We start from the raw sequence: 20837 nt of genomic DNA on the forward strand, positions 1-20837 counted from the left end.
ATCTGGTAATCAGGTGCAAGCCCCCACATCCAGAGCATTCATGCTTAAATTTGCAGCTACCTTGCCACCCACATTGGCTTTTGTTAAACTGCCAAAATGTACCTGTTTGTGTACTGGATGTCAAGAATGGGACTGAAATATCATCATCTATCTGCTGAAATTGTGATGGGCTGGTGTGACGTTATCGCCTTCAAACAGAGATAAAAATCAGCCCTCTCCCATTTTTTTCAGCTAGAGTTTCCAGCTAATCTTTGCTCCAACTGCTCATCATATCCAAGCCATGTGCATGCCACACAAGTACCGTTTTGAGTTGCAAATCATTCCTCAAATATCTCAGATTAAAAAAGGTTGATGCTTTATTTTATTTGTCATTTTGGAATTCCTTCTTATCCTGCAGCCCCTTTTCAGTCTTAATCATCTTTGAATCTCTCTCTCTCTCCAGGTAAGAGAGATAAATAGACACCTCGTTCTTCTCCACATTTTAATATTATGTCTGGATTTGGGGGGATGATGATGCATTTCCCAGAAGAGTTGCTAAGTACAACAAACTGCCAAAATTAGGCTTTGGGTTATTGGCTGCAACTGAAATCTGGCCCACTGCGTTTAGAGGTAGAAAATTGTTTATGTGAAAAGCTCAACATGCAACAGTACCTGGGTGCTGTGCTGTACCCCCTACAGAGATATCACAAAACTAAAAAAGCTGTATGCTCTCTGATTTGTTTTTCTGCAGCCCCAGATCAAAAAAATGAAACACGTCTGCTTTTGGCTTTTGTCACAATATAAGCTCACCCTGTTGTTTATTCCACTACTAATAGCAGCACGAGAAAGGGCACTTAATGTCTGTAACTTTTAAAAAGATATAGATCCCTGTATACTTATTAGTTATTGCATTTGAATAATATATTAATTACTGCATTCTGTGGCCAAATTCAATAGGTGTCTCATATATACTGCCAAAGGCCAAGTTTGGTTCTTAGGATCTCTAGCCATCTTAGCTATGACCGGTTTGAAAGGCATACACCACTTACTATTGCATATTCATACGTACTGCTGCATATAAGATGAATTTAAAAGTCTCTGCTGAAGTGTTTGATTTAACTCTCATTAATTCAAAAGACTTTATGGATGGAGTTTTCTAAAGGAATTAGGTACCCAACTGCCACAGAAAGTCAGTGAAAGTTGGGCTTCTAAATCCCTGAGGCATTATTGAAAATCACCACTTGAGTGCTTAAAATAGAGATCTCCACATATTAAGACTATTGTTCTGGAAAATCCATAGGAATTGTTACAGAATGCTAGTGCACCAACAATATAAGCAAAATTGGTAAAAATTTGGCTCAGCTGTTTTCAGTAAATATGTGTGCAAACATGAAAAATAGGTGTGATGATGTTAAGCTACTAGCTGCTTGTTCTAATGAGAAAATTTGTTCATGAAAGGTACAGAAAATAATAACAATGAGATAGAATTTCACATTGATCTGATAAGTCAGCCTCACTATAAAAGTATTTTCTTAAGATGGTAGGTAAGATTGGATTCATGTGTGCATAGGGGCAAGGGTTACACACCAAATGAAAAATGGTAACCATTACTCTGATTACTTGATGCAAGTAGGTATTATGTTGCACTTGATGTACCTGTCTATATATTTTTCCTGCTAAACTACTTACTCATCATTGACCACTTTCTTTAAGTCTGATGTAAAAATGCAGAAATGCTTATAATACAGTTCTTTAGGAAGTTTAAATAAACTTGAAGAAATAGAAGCATGGTTAATTATAATTATTCCATGCAGAAATGCATTATATTTGTAGGTGCTGTTCTTAGTCATTTGCATGAAAGGTGAAATTTTGTTCAAAGGTGAGGAAGAAATTAACAACATTTTTTTTAAATCCAATAAAATAACATCAATGAGCTGCTACTGAATTATTTGAGTAGTGTAAATGCAGTAATCTTTCATTTTAAATGTGTAATCTTTTAGACTTTCTGAGTCTAATTTTGCTTGAGTCTTTTTAATAACACCAACTAAGGCCTTGATCCTGCAAACACATCTGAGCAGACGATACTACTCACAAGTGTAAGGGTTTGCAAGATCACACTTCATATTTGCAAATGCAGCTAGTTTGCCACATATGTGCATGCAAAATAGGTAGTTTCATACACAATTAAATAATTGTGTGGGATTTTGCACACACCTTTTGCACAGATACACTCACAAATGTTGAACCAACTAATGAGGAAATTAAGGAAGCCCACTAAATAAATCAAATATGGTTTCATATATATATTGGTTTGGAGTAAAGTGAAATATTTAGAAAAATCTGAAAACTCTCATTAGTTATTACTAAAGCCACAAATAAATCCTTAAGGACCTTTTCACAAGCGGGTAAAATGGATGAGTATTTAGAAGAGGTCTTATTGGCTTGAGTCATAGAGCTGGCTCTCTCAGAGTGTTGTGCTGTAAGTTAGTGGGAAAATTTTGACAGCAATTTAATTTTCATTGACAAATAGTGTCATAATATTAAGGGAAACGTGTTTCAACTGTAATGGTCGATGCGCAACCAGTCATATGGACTGGACGAGCTTACCATATGCTTAACTACAAACTTCTCTTGGAAAGCTCCTTTTAAGCACTTGACAAGCTTAAGGTACTAGTCAGTAATGAGCTTGAACAGAACATGTGAAGTTTTACATTTCATATAGAGAATGGATTAGTGTTTATATGTTTCATATTAGGAAAAATGGATTAGTATGCTTATATTTAAATTTGCTGAGTTTGTTGAAATGATAGAAATGAATAACAAGCAAATGACTAAGCAACCCTCTCCCAAACTCTTCATAGTAGCTGTAATAATACAAGTTATAGCGAATTCTATTTCTCCACTTCAGAGAATTATATGAGATGATATATTGCTAGCGGTGCCTGTTATCTCATTATGGGTACATTTTCAGTAAGGTGGTCTCTCCCTTTGACATGTACTGTTTGCACCCACACATTTCTACCCACAACTCAATGCAGCATCTGGATATTTGAGCTTTGAGCTTCCTAGTTGCAGGTGAAAATGAGGTAGCTGGAGATGAAACTACTTAGACTTGTGGCCAAAATTCATTTTGTGGCTAGAAATTGCACCCACAGAAAGGGAATCTTTGTTCCAGACTCTTGTGAAAATGTACTTCTGACTCTCAGTCCTTAGCTGCTGCAGGTTCCATCTTTTGTGATTTGTTTTGCCTTTTGCTTTTTTTGCTATGGTCAAATCCTGTTCAAGGTTGGAAAACCAGTTAGATAATTAAAACAGAAGTCTGACCCGATGCTGGCTGTCTTTGCTGTGTTTTGTTAGCATTGAGCCAATTGTAATTTTGTTATGTGTATAGTAAGAAGTCAACGATGACCACATTTAAACAATATGGAAAACATAGTATGTGCTTATGTGAAAAGCATATAAGCCCCTTCACTGCATGTATTAGGCAGGAATCATTGTCTTTCCCAGTTTTATAGTGGTCATCCTCACTCTAAAGTATCTCCCCTCATTAACTACTTAAATAAAGAAACTGACAAATACTATAGATGGATCAGCAGTGGAATATATTTTGTCAGTGTAGGTATTTGGGAAACTGGTATTTCATTTAATAGTTTTAATAGTTTACAGATTTTCTTAGTGAGAAAAAGAGAGATGGGGTCTGATTCTGATCCCATTTACACTAGTGTAATTCAGGAATAACTCCTGGATTTACAGTTATAAGTAAGATCAGAATCAGTCACACTATATGTTTGCATTTTATCCATGTCCCCCATCACTACATATAATAACTCTCCTCTATAAGGATTTCATGTTTGAAACAGAGACATTAAGTCAGTGTTTTCTATTTGTCACTATTCCCCCCATTAATCACTATACAATTTTCTTTATTTCCTTGTCTACAACTGGGATTTAGATTTTCTGGCCTGGAATTAGATGGGTCTAGATGATACCATCTGCTGAATGTTCTTCAATTTATATAAAGATTCTTTGTTTCTTTGGAGTTGGTTTTTTTAAGTGTACACAGCTGAAGAGAAGAAACCAAAAATTGTGTCCAGAATTATCATTCATGTTCTCAGTTTGGCAACCATAGGCAGATTGGTACATACACACTCCTTGTAGATAGTGCCTGAGTGTAGAAGTGTTAAGACAGCTTTGAGACTTGCCATGAGTTACTGTTTTAACAGATATTCATGTACCAGCCCCTCCTCACCAGCCATAAACTGGAAAATAATCAGACATCACATTTTGGTGGCTTTTGTCACTACAAGGTGCAACTGACTCATTTATTTAGAAGCACCAGCAACAAAACATCCTATTTGAATAATACTTCTGCCTTTTGCTTGTTGGTTTCCCTCACGTTGAAAGGTCCCAGCTCCATTTCCATCTATGCACATCTCTTCATGGGTTTCTTGGTTAAGGAAGTATTCTGAAGATTGTCATTGTGGCCCTGGGGACCATTGGAATTGCACAACTTTCATTTAGTGTCATCACTTTAATAGTAAGTTAAAATTTTTAAAAGACTATAGTTTAGAAGAGAAATTTCATTAAAAAAGGCAAAGTTAAGCCCTGTTCCTGCAATATGAAGGAAACAGGGACATGGCTTCCCCCACACAGACCCCCACTGACTTCATCCACTCTCCCATTGCCTTCAATGGGGCTCTGTGTGGGCGGAGCTACCTGTCCCTGTGCTACGCTTAGCCTTGCGCATAGGCTTAGTGTCCAGTGTTGTCACCCCACCGTATGAATGTGTTTCATTTAATTAAATTTTCCCTAGTTCATCAACCATACACTGAAGAAGTGAAGCATTTTACTGTGCATGCTAATACAAGTGTAGAGTCTTCATTAGGACCCAGCTTAACTGAAACCAGTTTGTCACCACCATTTTTTATTTATATTGCTTGAGGATCAGTATTTATCACCTCTTTGAGTAACCTTATTTTGCATTAAAAAGTACAACCAAAGACAATGATGATGACAAATGCTTTTTTCAAAGCGGAAGAAGATCTTAGGGATGTTGAAGTGACTGTGGGGATTTGCTCTTCAGCTAGAATGAATCAAAAACTGTAGTCATGATCTGGACTCTGCTGGGTGATTTTCAAGCTTTGATTTGCACTGGTTTGGTCACACATCAAATGCAGAATGGAAGTTTTAAACCTAACAGAATAGAATGGGGATTCACTGATGGCAAATCCAAAATCATGTCTGGAGATCTGTAGCTTCTGTTTTACAATATCTTTTTGTTTGTACTTTTAAAGTGATGGCACGGTACTGAGGGTGTAGTTCAACAGCTTGTTGGGTCTTTTAACAATTTTTTCTCTGGAGGAGGACCAGGGGGTAGAGACAGCTATATTTATCACTACTGTTGTTTAGCAGAGTAATTGATTTTTCGAATTTGGCGTTCAGTCTCCCCCCCCCCCTTTTTTTTCTTTTTATGTCTTCCTCAGAGGTAATTTTTCCTCCCAGTTCTTAATGGAGGACTTTTACTCTAACTTTCCTTGACTATGAAGTGCTGGATCTGACAAAGCATCAGTGCCTCTCCTTGCTTGGCCTTATAGAGTGTCACAGCAGAGGAGCAAGAAGTGTTGCCTTCCAAAAGGAACTAAGCCTGCTATGCATTGAACCCTTGCCAGTCTGGGGACAGAATAAGTGCCAGAGAATTGAGCCTAGGTCTTTGCCATGGCAATTCACAGTGCTTGCCATGGTGCTTTTCTTCAGAGTTGTCTCTCTGAATATGATATTCAACATATTTCCAGTGCACCTATGGCGGAAGGAGTTTTCTTGATGCTGCTGTTCTCGCAGTAGGAGCAATGTTTTGTAACACACATTTGATTTCACCAAGAAGAACTTGTGGGAGTGATTCTGTCCTGAAGTAGTGGCAGTAGCAATACTGGTCACTGACTTTGCATTTTTCATACATTTCCCTTTTTCATTGTGTGCTCACTTTGTTTTTTGGAAGTCTGCTCTGTTCCAGACTGGTACTTAATAGCAATGGGTTAGATGGATGGGATTTCTCATTATTAGAATTATTGGAATGGATTTTCAAAAGCACCTGAATGACTTAAGCATACAAATCCCACTGAAAATCAATTATTTCTATCACTCCCTAGATGTGCAAAGTGCTTTACAAACAGTTGTACAGTATATTCCCAAAATATCACAGAGAGAGAAAGGGAAGTTAAATAATAGTCTATTGTTGATGAAAAACCAGCTCACTGTTAAAGTAGTTTGGGGCAGTGAACTTAGGAGTTAAGTTGGAATTTAAACAAGATGCCTAGACAGCACAGAGATCACTTTTGGGGAAGGGATGTATGGGAATTCTCTGGGATAGATCTTCAACTGGTATACATTTATCACAACTTAGGATCTGTCCCCACCCCCTTTTTTCACCTATGGGCTCTATGTTATGGGGGCATACCCTCAGGTCAAGGAAGGCTAGTAACAACTTCCTCCAGAGCCTATCAACACCAGTCTGAATGCCAGAGGGGATTTCTTTAATATGAGGTATTCCCCCCTAGAGGTTCCGAGTGCTCTAAAGCTCTACAAAGATTTGAACTACATTTTTAGTTGTTTTTCAGTAGGTTTTTTCTTTTTAATTTATGAAATGCCACAAGCTACTTGCTTACTAATAGTTAGAGCTAAATACCCACTGCTCAGCGAGAGTGCACTCATAGATAGAATTGGTTCTGAGGCAAGGGTAGCATTTGAGGCCCCATACTGCAAGATGCTAACTGTCCTCCATTTTGATTTGAAACTGAAGGGTGTTCAGTCCCTAACCTGAGACACTCAGAACCTCACAGTGTGAGTTCTATGGCCCAATCCTGCTGCCACTGAAGTCAATGGCAAAACTCCTACTGACTTTAGTGGAGTAGTATTAGGTGCTTGGGCTAAACATCACGAGGGCCAGTTTGGAAAACTGAAATGAAATATTTGCTGTTATCCATGTTGATAGATAGTGAAACAACATTAAAATTCCAGCTCCCGTGTCCTCTGCTGGGTGAACAAATCTATTTCTCCATTTTGTTACACAATGTATAATTCTGCTCCCTAAAACAGAATAGAGTAACATGGTGCAGCATTCACAAAACAATCTTTCTTGTTTGGGGGAGTGGGGATGCTTGGAAGGAGGGGGAATGAAGTTGGAAATGAACTATTGTCTATTTTTTTTTTTAAAAAGAAAGCATACAGCGTCAGACTTAAAATCACTTGGCAAGCCCTGTGAGTACAAGGCCAGAATTCCAGACCAAGCTTGCATCTTATCCCTTGTAATCATAGAATTGTTCTCATTGAAAGGACAGTAGGTTATGTGTTGAAAAGTGGTTAAGCTAAGCAGTGTTTAAGGAGATAATGCAAATGCAATGCCTCCATAATAGAGAGGGGGTATATATATATTTAGAAATCATTTCTTTTGGTAAATATATTGTACATAAAATGACAGCTAGAATTTTTAAATCATTTTTGGATTCCAATGAGCCTTAGTCAGTGGGACATGTGCATGAGGTCACTGCCAAATTTCAAATGCCCTTTAAGTCTTTCTTTAAATGTAAACATATATAATCTTCTCAAATAAGGCCTTAAAAATTTAATACAGGGCTAAATTCACATTTTAAATATAAAACATGTTTAATGTATTTAAAGCAATTGATTTAATTGTCTAAATAAAACCAGCTTTGCATAAATTAATAAAATATTTGCACTGGGATAGCATGATAATTACCCTGATTTTAGGGAATGAAGTGGTTAGGGCTTCTATTTACTCTATCTGCTAAACTCACGCATCTAACACTTAAGCTAACGTGGTTTCTTCAGCAACAAACCTTTAACAAATATTCAAAAAGATGACTGAATTTTGCAAGTTACTGTATTTCGTAGAAGACTTTTTCCAAAGCTTCTATAGTCAATGCAAATTTAAAAAAAACACACTTTTTAAAATTGGATGTATAACAGTGGTAAATCTTGGCTATTTTTGATTATTAAAAAAGGTACACATGCATCACTAATTAACAATAATAGGATTTTTATAATAATTTTTGTAATATTATGTAATATTTAAATTTGTGTTGATTTTCTCAATTTTACATGTAGTAATTAATTTTGTCTTACTGACAGATGATTCTCAATGACTGATTTTCAAGAGAAAATCCAGACAGGTATTTTAACACTTTGTTTTCATTCAAGAAGCCTTGTATTCATGGTTCTGGTTATCGTTAAGGGGCACTGAACTAGGCTCTGTTGTTAATTAAAGGGTTAGTATATTTAGATAACTGAATCAGTTTCCATATTCTTATCTTTATGAAAATCTTTTTGTGGGGGAGTGTAAGCAAATTAGGTTCCCACCCTCCTCTGAACAGAGCATGCATATACCATGTATATAATTCAAACTTTATTCCTTCCTGGGCTTTGGCTTTATTAACAAATGTAAGTATAACAACAAAACAGAAAGCTCAGCCTAACCCTTTTCCCCAAGGTTGGTTGTTGCTAGGGTTTGCCCTGAAGGCCCTCTGTTCCACCTGTAGCACCCTCTGTTCAGTAAGAAAAAGAAAGACACTTTGATACTCCTCCCTCCCGTTATTTCATGTTTGGAGATCACCTGCCACTTTGATTCCTCAGTAATTTAGATTGAATCTTCATACAGGACACAAGTACCTGACATGCGGGTGATTCAGCAGAGGAACCCTGAATTCCTGTGCCATTCATCATCCTGTTACAGGGAAGCTGCAGGTGATAAAGTTAGGCCAAAGTTAAAGAAACCCACTTTATATCCAGCTAACAAAGCCTCTCTTTTTAGAAATCTCACAGTGAATGGGCAATATGTAAAAAAACGAACAAACAAACAACTCCAATTTTGTATTTTTGTTTTGTTTTGTTTTAACTGCAAATAACATATAGTATCTGCCTTTTTCTTTACAATTTTGAAGATGATTGTTTGTCATTTCCCAATTAGCTATTGGAACATTTAAGCTGTAATGGACAGTGCACCTTCAACATACTCATTAATTTCTTGTTATACTGTTTGAGTGCTATGAACTTATCTTTGTCTGTCTCTCTTTCTCTCTCTCTCCCCCTCTTTCTGTCCCTAACTATTGATCCACGTCTTAGTCTTACAATCTATATATTTTTAGTATTTATTACACTGAACTTGTAGACTGTGACATTGTAGTTAAGGGGCTGTTGGGGTTTCACAGTTTTTAGGGATTTGTAACAGCCATTTTAAATACAAAAGGCTGATAGTTGGCAATAATTCTTTCCAAAGAATGTGTTACTCTGATTGCCATTAAATGGAGTTATATGTATATTGATGCCTTTACATGAATAGCCAGACTGGATGCTGTATTTCATTATAAAAACTGGATAATCCCTGTTGTAATATTAGATCAGTGAGAAACATTTCTTGCCAGTTTTAGTGCTGTTTGCTAATATAGTTAAAATAAAACAAGTGTTGATGGAGAGAAAGTAAGAATGAGTGCAGCCTTTGTGGCCTGATCAAATGATTGAAATCAGTGGGGGACTTTCCACTCACTGACTTCAACAGGGGTTTGGATCAGGCTTCTGGTTTTCACTACAGACTGGTCTGAAAATATCAGTTTTTATAGTGTATAGCACCTTTATATTTCTATCTTCTCACCTTGTCTTGTTAGTGTCTTATCACATCACTTCCTGTACCCTTTGCTATAACAGGGATTACCTTCTTTTGTGTCTCTCACCCACTCTGGCTGCACCTTCTTCTTCTACACTATCCCTGTACAAAGAACTCCCTTTCCAATCTGAGCTATAAGGCAACTGTCATTGAAATCCTTCCTCCAAGCCCACTTATGCAACAGTGCTTGTAAGAGGTTGTGTACACATGAAAGTCAATTCAGAAAAAGGTATGGTGTGAATTTTAAAGTGGATTAACTATTCCTGAGTAACAATATGTGTAGACACATTTATTCCAGAATAAGGGCATCCACACATGGAGTTAATCAGGAATTGCTAGTCTGGAAGAACTCCCTGTGTAGACAAACCCTAAGTAAAGAGCCAATTAATGATGTCTAGGTTGAAGGACAGTAGGAATAATATGTGTATGTGTGCATATGTGTGTGTTTGTATAGCACCTGGCACAATGGGGCACTAAATCTGATTGGGACGGGGCCAGGATTTAGTATGTAAATCCTATTCATTTTCATGATGGTTTGTGGAATAAGATTTTTAGCATAATCATTCTACTGGCTTCATACATGGTTCATGAGATCCACTACTATCATCAAAAAGTATGTATGCCATTAAGGCATACATTCATTCTATATATTTCCTTAGAATCTGATAAATACAAGTATCAGTTTTCTAAATTAGATGCACATGGACTTTTGTAAATGTATAACCTATGCACACAGGCCAAGATCCTGCAAGGTATTGGGGCGTTCAACTCCCTTTTGGGATCTGGGCCAGATCCCTTTCCAGTCAGGTATCTGTGCATTTTTATGGCTAGCCAGATACCTTCTTGGATATATGTATGTACCTACATCTAATTTGTGCATACATTTCAGTTATTATATATACACATGGAAATGTACGGAGCTTGGCCACCTTATACCAGCTGAGGATCTGGCCCATAATATGCATGCAATTGCCTGCAAGTGTCCATGTTTTAAATCATGGCCCATATGTTTTAAGGTCATTTAGTATGGAAGGTCAGGGACAACCATCACTTACACTCTCTGTCTTTCCTTCTTTTGAGCAACTCCTTCTGTAATAGTTTGTTACACAAGTTTTTGTTACTCCTGTCCTTGGTAGCATATTCCATAAGAAATTCCATCTGAATTCCTTTTGTGCCTGCTTTTTCTTAGCACCAGTTCATGCCCAATTGCTGTTAGATCTGACACTAACTTAAGTAGCCTTCTATAGCAGTTCTGTACTCCTTAACCTTCTCTTCTAAGGAATATAGATCTGGTTTGTTTTTGACTTACTTTTTGACTTTCACTTGATATCCTGTGTTGTACTTTCTCAATTTTTTTAATGATAATGTAGTCAAAGCTGATGTACAATATTCCAAATATTTCTTTGCTATTCTGTTATAAAGTGCACAAATGCTAAATTCTAACACTTTACAGTCAATACCTCGGTTTGTGTATCACAGAAGTATCTTTACTTTTTTGTGCTGCTGCTAGGTCTTGTGATTAAGATTTTTGCACTTTATTAAGAATTCCCCACAGCACTTCTGTTGCGTCCACATTAGTTGATGAGCACTCTAAGCATGTCATTCCTTTTCTCTTTGTACGCAGTTCACCCTAAATTTTTTTTATTGAATTGCATCAAATCTCTTTCCATATTCCCTCAAAGACATTCTGAATTTTTCATTTTTTTGCCACCCTCATTTTTATTGTCTGCAGTTTCCCCTCCATTTTCTATATTGAGTAAATTTCATCCCCCTTCTTGTACATTTCTTCTTTCAGGTCACTGATACAGAAAGTGAAAAAAATCAGCTTATTAGTGATGCTTGTGGGACACCAACCAACACCTCCCATAATCCTAATCTCTCTATGTTAATGTAAGGAAAAGCTGTGCCTTCAATATCCTATTCAGTCCTTTATCCAGTATTCAGCTCGCCCTCTCTTTAAAACTTACTCACATTGTAAATTAGTCTTTCAGGAGGTAGTGCAGCAAAAGCCTTCTTAAAGTCCAAGTAAATCATGGCTTTCTTCATCATTTTATGTTTTGTTTATTTTTTTCAAAATATTCTATTAGTTTTGTTACGTATGATCTCCCTTTTGTGAATCCATGCTGAATATCTTTAATTAAATCATAACTTTCCCTATTTTGTCCCTGATTAGTGTTTCCAATATCTTCCTCACTGCTGAAGTTGGGCTTACTAGTGTTTAATTTCCTTGATCTTCCCTAGAACTGTTATTACATTAGTCCTCCCATCCAGTGGCATTTCCTCTCCCTCCAAAGATATTTGCTAAAGTTTCCCTATTCCTTTGCCTCTTCCTGCAAAATTCTGGCATGGAGCCCATCTTTGGTGACTGATTTTGGATCTTAAATAGTATTCACAATACATTTTTACCACTTCACCTTTAATTTCACTTGATAATTTTTCTAATTCTTGGTAGCTGGTGTTCTTGACAACATGGATCTGCTCCTGTTCCTGTTGAAGCTAGTAGAAGAAGGAGTAGGCCTGGGAGTGCACAGCTTTGTTGGTTCCAAATGAACTTTTCATTGCTGTTAGAGCTTCTTTTTAAAGGTGGTCTCACCCCAACTTTTGACTAAGTCAGATCAGTACACTCAAATTGGGTTGTTAGATATCTAACTAAAATGAAAAAAAAATAGTCTACACATATCTATTTATATAGCTTCCATTACTGTAGTATCTGAGCACTTCATAATCTTTAATGTATTTTTCATAATCTTTAATGCACAATATCCCAGTTAGGCAGGGTGGTGCTGTTATTCCCATTTGACTGTTGGGGAGTTGAGGCACAGAAGGACTAAGTTTAAGGTCACATGGGAAATCTATGATGAAGCAGGAAATTGAACCCAAATCTTTGAGACTCATGCTAGCACCCTAACCAGTAGACCATCCTTCCTCTTATGAATCCAAGATCTTTGACTCACAAATTTAGAGGTTGCTTTTGTGTCCTTAGTGTATTTTTGCTAGGTTATGTGCATATTCTTTATAGTGATATTAACTCCTCTTTGAACATCTGCCATTTCCATAGAGAATCACTTCTTCCATTTCTTTTATTCCACATAGGGTCTGCTCCTCCTCTCACTAAAGTCAATTGGAAGTTTTGGCATTGCCTTCCTTGAGAGCAGGAGGTAGCCTTGACCCTGCTGAAATTCAACAGCTTTATCTTTTAGTTGTAAATTCAGTCCTAACTCATTGTATGCATATTGTATGCAAAGAATGGATACTCAGAAGTAGCCCATTCATTTTAATGTAACCTTCCAGACTTAGATTTGGGTCATAGCAATTCTGCTGCCATGGGTTGCAAAGACAACATCAATAGAAAAGATTCAGCTAAGGAGGAATCAAAGTAATTCCTTTGACACTGTCTAGATCTCCTGGAATATATTTCTCCACCATTCTTTAGAAGTCTCAGACTCTCATGAAACGTATTAAAATAGGGAAAAAATTGTAATATTCTCTATCTTATTATATATATAACTTTAAATAACCCAAAGAAATGTAAATGCAAAAGGCATTAAAATAAGGTTAGGTGCTAAATTTTCCAAATAGCTCAGGAAGATTTTGTCCCAGCTCTCCTGTTAACAACTATAGGAGTCAAGTGACTCTGACCCTGCAAACTTCCATGGAAATCAATCCCCTAAGGCTGCAACTTAAACCAGAAAACAGCTACTATGTCCTTAACTCACCTCATTTTGATTAAAAACTGGTACTGGATATGATATGAAAGATCACACTTACTGCTCTGAGTCCCTGGAAACCCGAGCATGATGGAATACGTCAGGGGTGAAGTGGCAGCCTTGACTCTGAATATTTTTGCTTTTGTCAGTTAAAGTCAGACAGTGAATGTTACTGTAATGACATTTTATATCTTCCACTCAGTATTCTAGTAGAGGGAGCCACAGGTGTTCCACTGGAACTACTCACACATTTATAGAATTGGACATTCTGTCATTAAATGGACTTAAAACTAAAAAGCCTTTGTCTGTGAAAGGTGACCAATAGAAAGAGACTTTGGATTATCTGATATCCCATAACTTAATCATATGGCTCTTAAGAGTGGGACATAAGCAGCTGTGTCTCACTAATATGCATGCAATATGTGTAAAGTGATATGCTTTAATTCTAAACTTGTTTTTAGCAGGAAGAAAAAGCATTTAGATGAGGAACATTAAGATTCAACATTAACCATTTTTTTCCTCAGGGCAAAATTATTCATCACCTGATATTTATTAAGGCAGCATTTTTATTTTATTGCTATACACCATAAAGGGTCTGTCTAAAATTCTCAAAGTTTTGTGATAAAGTTTAATAGAGTAGCTAACAGTATTTAACAGGACTTTCAAAATCAATGATTTTGAAAAAGAGTTTATTTAAAAAAATAGAAATGTTGTCAGACAATCAGCTGAAATAACCAGGACAACCATTCATTTAATTTACTATTTCAATTTATTTTTTTTTATTCATCCTCCCATATTATATAAATTTGATTTCAGTATTGTAGTCCTAATTATTAGTTTGTGTTGGTTTAATCTCTCTTATTTAAGTATGTTTGCTTTAATAATATTTTAAAAAAAACTAAGACAAAGAAACTGTAGATTAGAGACTTTATTTTCAGGGTAAAATGATACGGATAAGTGAGCGTCAACTGACCAGAAATTATTTGCTTCTGTCTGTTAGACACGTAATGGAGTCATTTAACTAGTCAAATTAGGAGCTGTAGAAATGCACCATGCTTCATTACTGAGTTCGAATGGGCACCATTTTACATTTACGTCAAAAATTATCTCATAGCAAATTAATGTTTTCATTGTGCTGAAAAGTCAAAGCTGTGCAGTATTAGCACCACCTAGAGGACATAGCAAAATATTTTAACATGTTTTCAGTATAAGAAAAACAATGATGAATATATTATCCTTAAAATCCAAGTATCTCAAAAAAACCTCCAAAAACTTTGTTGTGTTGTTTATATTGTCTGTATCTATATCTCTATATAAACTAAATCAGATAGTTTAGCTCCATGAACTAAGAAAAAGTGTAATGACATAAATTCATACTACTGAAATTACAAAGTCATTATCAGAATATGTTAATTCAATAGATTTGGTACATTATAGGAATACTGGGTAGTTTTCTTGCTTTATCCAGTTCCACACTGTTCCTTACATTGCAGATTGGTACTTTTGTGAGGTCTTTCAGTGTCTATACTGTTGGCTATGCGTTTTTACATACAGAAAAGAATTCTTTTAAAATATGAACATTTTCTTTTACTTGAGAAATACTGAAAACATTCTCATTTTAATCTGAGAGTTTTACTAAAGTAATTTTGTATCTCATTAAAAATTCCCAGAAAACTAAAGAGAAATGAATTGAGGAGAAAGTAGTTATTTTACAAATTAAACACTTATGCAAACAATTGGTGGACAACTATTGAAGATGAAATGTTCAAGTGTACTGAAAGAACCCAGGTGAATGAAGAAAATGTAGGAGAAAATAGAATGCATCTTAAAAATATTTCATCACTACTCTGGGTGCCTCTGATGCAAAAAATTTAAAGAATAGCATAACATTTAAAGCAAGCATTTAAAATGTGGTGCATGTTTTGAGTCTCCAACTTCTGGAATTACATTTTCCCAATGAGATATTTGTAAGGTAGCTGACAACGTAAAACAGACTGTCTTTTGGCTAGGAACACTCAACAGAGAGTGAAGTTACAGTGGACATCTTCAACATCAAGGGTAGATGATTGCAAGGCATGCAGGTTCAAAACCCAAGTGTTTGTGATGAAAGAATGTGCCTAAGCTAAGTGTCTTTAGTAACAACAGAATTGTGGCTTATTGCTTTAATAAAACTTTAGGAGTTTGTGGAATAAAGTTGAAAAAACAATTAGCTAATAAGACTTACATCAGATACTCCATAGGCCATGCTCCAAAGACCACTGAAGTCAATATGAGTCTTTCCGTTAATTTCAATGGTCTATGGATCAGGCCCATAAAGCTCAAACTTGAAAACCCATTAATAGATCTTTAAGGTCAGAAGGGACTGCTAGGATCATCTAGTTTGACCTTCTACAAAACCTGGGCCATAGAATTTCACCCAGTAATTCCTGCAATGAAGGGATTTTCATACATGAGCAATTGGACCACTCAAGTGACTAGGGAATACTCATTTGAGGGTTTGCAGGATTTGAATGTTTGGTCTGAACCTTCCTAAATGTATTTTACATGTATTTTTTAATTGACAAGAATATCTAAACTTACTTTTCTGAGGCTGAATGTTTTGTTCTGTGTATCTGAATGAGTTTGCCATGTTAATATTCTTTGAAAGCTTTTATAGAATGAAAATCAACCAAAAACACTCCATATTTTGACACAAAATATAATAGCCTGATAAAAATATGAGCAAATAGGAAGAAGTGGGACACAATTAATCTTGTAAGTACATTTATCTCTGACACAAATGATCATTTATTAATTAAAATGCTGCCTGCCAACTCTATTTTGAAGACAAAAATTCCACATAATTGTGTCAAGTATGTAATTTTTGTTAGTATACTGTATTTTTTGTATTTCAATGAGATGCTCCTCAGGATCCTTTTTAAAATCAATTAATTGCTTGTGATATTATTTCCTGGCTAAGTACAGTATCTTAAACACATATTGTGCTGTAAGTTCAAGAATTTGACAGTGACTTTAGGGCCATGCCAAATTGGTAGGCGAAAGAACATGCCTGTGAGCAAGTTTTCCTTTTGTTCTAGACAAAGCTATTTTTTTTAATGGCTTAAGCTCATTGCTGAAAAGAATTTCTTTGGAACAGCAAACAAAAAATGTTAAGAGCCTAGCTTACAAGTACTCTGTTGTTTTCTTTTTTAACTGTAGAAACACTTTACCTATTACCATGAATCTTGTCTGCTGAGATGTTTCAGCCTTCATGTTATGTTTACCAAGGCCAGACCAGAGGATCAAATAATTTATAACCATTCCTGTTGGATTTTATGTAATAACTTTGGAACTCATATAAAGTAATGATCCACAAACTCTTTTAATGTTCATTATAAAATATGAAATATTTCTCAGAACCATTGCAATTATGTGACCAGACATAACTGTTTCACACATGAGTAAATACAGGGAGGTTTAACATAACTTTATTATCTTCCTGTCTTTTTCTCTCATTGATGTGATAATGCTGTTTTAATATTTTTCTAAAGAAAAGTTAAGTAATTTCAGAATCTCTATGGAGGCCTAGTTTATTGGTTTTTGTAATAGAGCACTCAAGAATAATTATATTTATGATTAGACCGACACTAGTAAATGTTGTGTCTGAATAGGAGTAAAATACCCCAAAAGCTTTATATAATTGTAGATGTATTTGTCACTATGTCTACTGAATTTTTGTGCTATATAAAGTGGGTAAAAGGAAATATTTAGGATCCATCTATCTAGCCATTTATTCTGTGCTCATCACCATAGTATCAAGGCATCTTACTAGGGGGCTTTCTTATTTTTATTAGATATTAAATGTTAAAAGATATGGAATGGGCAAATCAGTTACAATCTCATGCAGTAACAGTTCACTGATTATTTAGGGGAAAATACCTCCCTCCAAAGGAAAAACCCATGAATGAAGAAAAGTTCTCAACACAGAGGAGAAGATTCACCTTGTGGTGTTTCCTCTGTCTGCTGCCCTTGAGGAAGAGGGTTTAGGAGATCACAGAGCGGGGGAAAGGGTGAGGTCTATAAATCTGGTGGCGCTTATGGCTCCCCAGGAAAACCAGCCTACATCCCTGGAGATCTCCTCACAGTGCTCAGGAGGCTCTGTCTTAGGAGTAATGCTGCTGTTGGTTTTCCCCTTGAAGCTTATAAAATGGAAGATGATGATGCAATGGTCAGTTACTGCTCATTGCACCAGCAGTTCCTCCTGTGTAATTGCCAGGCTGTACGGAGGGGGATGTGCCACAGAAAGAAGTTGCTCCTCTACCCTGCCACCTGAGCCCAAACATCCCCAATCCATGGCTGTGTGTTTCATGCATGTAGATTATACTTGTGTCAGGGGCCATTTGGAGCATGCCACCTGTGTCAGTACATAGTGGAGTTGTTTGAAGTCATCCTTTAATTCTGCCATATGACTGAAGTACCCACACTGCAGACCTTCTTTACATTGGCTATTCAAAAGGCTTGAATAGTTAGAATGAGAATTCAAGCTACAAAATACAATTATTATTTTTTATTTGTATTATGGCAATGCAGAGATGTCCCAGTCAAAAATGTGGCCCCTTTTTTAAACTTGGAAGGCATTTCAGACTATATATATGCTTAATCTTGTATGGTTTACCCAGACAAAAATCCTGTTACTCTAGTGAACATTTTATCTAAATAAAGGCTGCAGGATCACCAACTGTGTTCACAAATGGTGAAATTCACCCCAGTACAGAGGACCAGGCCCCAAGGGAAGGGGAGAAACATGGGCAGATTTACCTTATTGTCCCTTACCTATGACAAAATGAGCCTCCGTACTTGGTCTGAATAAGCTGGCATGGAGAGGCATGTACAATATGACTGTAGAGCTGTGGAGGGTTCCATAGATTTGATCCATTTGCCAGAATGCATAGGAATTTGAGCAGCTTTTCCATCCCATAGGTTGGAATAGCAGCACTGAAAGCCCTCACTGCAGCCCCACAACCAACCAGGGGGCTGAAAGGTTGAATTCCATCCCCCAATCTCCTGCTTCGCTCCTTTTACTCAGGCTTTGTGCAGTGAGAGGTAAATTTCATGCATTGAGAGGAAGGAAGAGAATTCATAAATGTTATTTTTTTGAGTCAGGAGTAACCTGCAAAGTGATAAGTGGTGAAGCACAGCAGAGCCATGAATCAGTTAGGCATGGTCATTCCTAAAGTGAGAAAATAACTTGTTTATTCCACACAGTCCCTTTGCTGTGTATAATATGTGTAGAACATTCCATTCTCTTTAAGTTTTAAATTAAAATGATTTTATTTTGCCTGATGAAATGCTGATGCATTAAAGTATGATTCTACTTGTCCTTTTGCTAGTAGAAAAATATGGTCTGACTAATGACATGATGAGATAATATATTCATGAGGTCCAAAGGATGGTTGTATTAAAACAATGTACTCATTCTCACTTAAGACAGTTAGTGTAGCTTTGTACAGCTTTAAATATTAATCAATTTTCAGTTTATAAATTTCCACATGCAACATTTGAAATTTTCAAATTTAAAGAGAAACTGCGATTTTTTGCCAATAACAAAACTTTCATTTTCACTAGTGAAAACTTTTTTATCATTACAAATGGTATATGTTGCCTAAGAACAAATCACAATTGTTGACTCATGTCCCAAGTGAAAATTTACACCTTTTGTAAAGAAATTTCTCAGTTTTAACAATGAAGATCAAACACAAACCGCATTAGCACTAGCATGAGGAGTAATGTCAGTGTGATGATTCACCTTGGGGTTACTTTATATTATTGTGCTTAGATTTACTTGGGAGAAAGCTACTGCTTTTTCTTTTGAATCAAGACTATTTAAAACAAAATGATCATATGTTCTGTGATACATTACTTTGTAAGAAATTGTATCAGAGCATATTTTGAATAAACCTATCCATTATACAGAATATATGTTTCAAATTTGAAACAAAAAAATCATTTAAACAATCTTTTAAACATCAGCATTATGTTGGATTCCTTTTTTAAAGAATATTATCCACAGTCATCTTTTTTATGTTATCATTATTTCAGTTATAAAAACTGAAATCAGTTGTCTTTAAGTCTTAGTATTCTTTCACCATTGATGTACACAGAATTGTTGACTGTCAATATTGCTGAGTGTACAACTGGTACACTTAGGTTAGCTCATCTGAAACACTGTCTCTTGAGATTCAAAGGATGTCATTCCTGTCTAAGTGGTAGAGTGATAATACATCTGCACTCTCTGTATGTGACATCTAACTGTCATGTGGCTTTGTCAATGGACAACAGTGCCTGTCATTTTGCTGTGAGACCCAACATAAAGTGTACATCACCCTTGACACGATATAAAGTGCAGTGCATAAGGGAGATTATACCAGGTGTCCATGGAATTTGAGTGCTTTGTTTTGATAGCCAATATTAAACAAAAGCATTCTCTAAGGGCTAAATGTTGCTCTGCTACATTGGAGTAAATTCACAGCAGCTTTACTGACCTTAAAGGGCCTGCTCAGACTTCAATAGGCCAGAGGATTAAAAGGCCAAAAATTCAGTGATGTATTTCAACCAATGAGTGTTGTTATGGGTATGGCCTGAGAGCCAATGGTTTGGTTTTAATGAATACATAGCCCCATGCACCCCCTAATCCCACACAGACTTCTACTGCTCCTAGGCAGAATAATTTAAATGAGGAAATACAGTGGAGTTACTCTGGATTTACATGGTTGTAATTGAGGGAATTTGCTCAATAAGGAATAATATAAATGGACATTTAATATATCAAGGCCTATTGTTAGTAGATATTTAACTTAAAGAAAGCGAAGTATTTTGATTTTTTCCTTTCAGCTTTCTGTTTCATGCCTCACAGTACCCTCTAATTCCCCACACTAATTTATAACGCTTAATTATAAGGTGACAGTCACAAAAGAAAGATTCAGATTGTTCAGTGAAAATATGAAGTTATTGTATTCATCATTCTCATCACATCTTGGAAGTACCAATCAAAAATAGCTGAAATATTTTCCTAAACTAATTAGAACCTGCCTTCCTTCTATGAAGTGTTACAGAATTGCCACTGATGTCAGCGGGAGCTCTGCTTTCGGAATGAATGCAGGATCAGACCCTAAAAGTTAGTTTTTGTTGGTGATGGTTAATAAGCAGTAATTCAAATGACAGTCAGCGGCAGCAGGGAGTGCTTACAGTGTCTGAGGGACTAATGCCGCAAAGTGTTGAGTGCCCTTAACATCAAAACTTCTGTAACAAGAGGGTTATATTTCATCTCAATGGCTCCTTACCAGCTGTTGAGCAATTAAACAATTTTACCAAATCTTATCCTGTTTTAGATTATAAATTGTTGGGGCAGGGCCTTTTATATATTTCCACAACAAGGCCCTGATTTTTCCAGGGAGCTCTGGGCATTACTGCAATGTAAATAAGAAATAACAATAATGGTA

At 36.2% G+C, this 20837-nt stretch overlaps 1 protein-coding gene across 6 annotated transcripts in view; it reads left to right on the forward strand.

The window, feature by feature from the left end:
- ZNF536 (zinc finger protein 536) overlaps positions 1–20837 on the forward strand; it is a 415977-nt gene that overhangs the window by 330335 nt on the left and 64805 nt on the right. For 2 of the 6 annotated variants that reach the window (XM_043494954.1, XM_043494955.1), the window contains one exon: positions 8125–8167. The exons of the other annotated variants lie outside the window; for them this stretch is intronic. In XM_043494954.1, coding sequence (XP_043350889.1) covers positions 8125–8138 — 14 coding nt within the window. In that variant the 3' untranslated portion in view covers positions 8139–8167. The remainder of the gene's footprint in view (positions 1–8124; positions 8168–20837) is intronic. 6 annotated transcript variants of the gene reach the window in all.

The sequence above is a fragment of the Dermochelys coriacea genome, chromosome 12, assembly GCF_009764565.3.
Source record: "Dermochelys coriacea isolate rDerCor1 chromosome 12, rDerCor1.pri.v4, whole genome shotgun sequence".
In the NCBI taxonomy this organism is placed as follows: Eukaryota; Metazoa; Chordata; order Testudines; family Dermochelyidae; genus Dermochelys; species Dermochelys coriacea.